A 2,171-nucleotide genomic window follows, 5' to 3' on the forward strand; every position below is an offset into this window, starting at 1 on the left:
GTAGGCCCTGTCGCGTACAGAGCGAGGGCCGCCGTCGAAGGTTGCTCCTCCGTGCCGATCATCTCCGGGGCGAAAGCGTTGGGCTGCAACCATCCTCTGCGGTAGATGCCGTGCGGGACGGAGGCTGCGCTTGCCGGGGGCTGGCGCGGGGCTCGGCGGACCCCGGGCACTCCTGCAGGACCATCGGAGGAGGATCAGGTCGCAGGACATCACCATCACCGCCACCACAACCACCACCCGAGCAGTGCTGCAGACGCAGGACGCTCTCGATCGGCGCGCATAGGACGCGGCGCTCCAGCTAACACGGTACACATGCCTGTCCGTTCACACTACATGGAAATTAACTCTTTCTACTTGACGCTTGTATTAATCTTGTTTTTGTATGTTCAGGTTCGCCGCCCAGGCCCGGGTAACTGTCCAGAGGAGGCAGCGGACACGGCGCGCGTCGGCCACAGGAGGTAAGCAATGTCACGTTTAGAACTTCATTCACTCCTATGTCAACGTCCTCTCATAGGTTTTGTTTATTTCTAAAGTTTGCTTCGCATCTAACTCGTTCCCGTCTCTTCTCGTAGATCCGTCGTACCGGGCGTGGCTACGCGGACCACCAGGATCACCACGTCGCGCGGCTCCACCACCAGCAACCGCCAGCGTCGCAACCACCGTGGGACTTCCCCCACCATGGCCGGAGGAGCGCCCCAGGACACTCATCGCGAGCGCAGAGGACAAGACTGCGTTGTTGGGGCGCGTTTTACAGCCGGACACGGTAGGTGTTTCACCATCCGACCTGGTAATGCCTTCTTTCCATCTGACGCTTGCATTAATCGTCTGTTTGTTGTGCTCAGGTTCGCCGCTGCGAGGCGCCCGGTCCAGGCTTTGGTAACGAGGGGCTTTGTCGGCAAACGAGTATTTCTACGGATGTCCAGCTTCGTGGTTGTCCTGCTTGCTGCCGTGTGAGCTGGCTGTGTGCCGCCGTGCCCCGACGGTGCGCTCGTCTTTCCCTTCAGGCGCTTGGGGCCGGCCCTTAGTGTGACGAGCGTCTCGTACCCGCCCTCCAGCGCTACCGCTGCTGCCTCGCACCTTCAGTGCAGGTGGCGAGCCGGCTCGCTCACCAGGGGCGGCGGTTGGTACGTGGAGTCGGCGGGGGTGGCTGGCGTGTTCACGGGCAAATATCGCATTTGGTGGACAAGTTTTTGAAATGGACGCACGTTCGAGGCACGACGTCCGGCTGAAATAGGAGTTCGTCAATAACGCCTCTCCCTTGAATGTTACTTGGTTTGTTCTGTCGGCTCGTTGCTCAAACCCTCCCTTGTTCCAGGCATAGTCTGAGTACTGCAGTAGAACTGCGAGCGCACGGCCGAAGCCTACAAGGTGAGTACGACTAGCACCCCCTCCTCCCTTCCTCATTTTCTTTTTGTCTGGCATTTCTCGATCTTTACTCCCGTTTTTGTTTGGCAGACGAGACTGCCACTACGCCGCCGCGTCGAGGAGGGACGGCCTGCTTCAACATTTAGCCTACTTTGTTTATTCTACCTGTCTGTAAAAAGATTTGAATAAAGATGTTTTTCGAACTAAATAAATGGGGAAGGGTTGGGGTTTCTCCTACAGCCCGTGGACCTCGCAGTTGCCGTCGCTGCGGTCGTCGTTCAGAGAAGGTGAGTGTTCGTTGATCGCTGTACCAGTTCTGTTAGCACGCTGCCTTGTGTGGTTCCATATCTTACGCCCTTTTTGTTCTGTTTCAGACGCGTCGCCGCTGCGCCCTTCCCGTCACCACCACCGTGGGACTTGCCACCATAGCCCGAGCAGCACCGCAGGACTCTTCGGCCAGGACACTCGCCGGCGCAGAGGACAACTGCGTCGTCGGGCCCCTTCGCGGCCGCCCCTGCTCCGCGCCCCGCCCCGCCGCGCTCTCTGCCGCGGGTTTGGGGGCGCCCTGTGAGAACTCTCCGCCGGTACCCTTCGGAGTAGGCCCTGTCGCGTACAGAGCGAGGGCCGCCGTCGAAGGCTGCTCCTCCGTGCCGACCATCTCCCGGGGCGAAAGCGTTGGGCCAACCGACCATCCTCTACGGTAGAGGCAGAGCGGGACGGAGGCTGCGCTTGCCGGGGGCTGGCGCGGGGCTCTACGGACCCGGGCACTCCTGCAGGACCAACGGAGGAGCGCCAGGTCGCAGGAC

General features: G+C 60.6%; 1 protein-coding gene across 2 annotated transcripts in view; it reads left to right on the forward strand.

Moving 5' to 3' along the window:
* Positions 1-20: 20 nt before the first annotated feature.
* LOC113212823 (uncharacterized) overlaps positions 21-2,171 on the forward strand; it is a 4,428-nt gene continuing 2,277 nt past the window's right edge. The window contains exons 1-6 of one of the 2 annotated variants that reach the window (XM_052273962.1): positions 21-306; positions 391-458; positions 573-763; positions 843-876; positions 1,316-1,368; positions 1,456-1,559. In XM_052273962.1, coding sequence (XP_052129922.1) covers positions 106-306; positions 391-458; positions 573-763; positions 843-876; positions 1,316-1,368; positions 1,456-1,511 — 603 coding nt within the window. In that variant the 5' untranslated portion in view covers positions 21-105 and the 3' untranslated portion in view covers positions 1,512-1,559. Of the gene's footprint in view, positions 307-390; positions 459-572; positions 764-842; positions 877-1,315; positions 1,369-1,455; positions 1,560-2,171 lie in introns of those variants that run through there. The other variant, XM_052273964.1, reaches the window with a different exon arrangement.

This window comes from Frankliniella occidentalis, unplaced genomic scaffold (assembly GCF_000697945.3).
Source record: "Frankliniella occidentalis isolate FOCC.00 unplaced genomic scaffold, Focc_3.1 Scaffold7, whole genome shotgun sequence".
Taxonomy (NCBI): domain Eukaryota; kingdom Metazoa; phylum Arthropoda; class Insecta; order Thysanoptera; family Thripidae; genus Frankliniella; species Frankliniella occidentalis.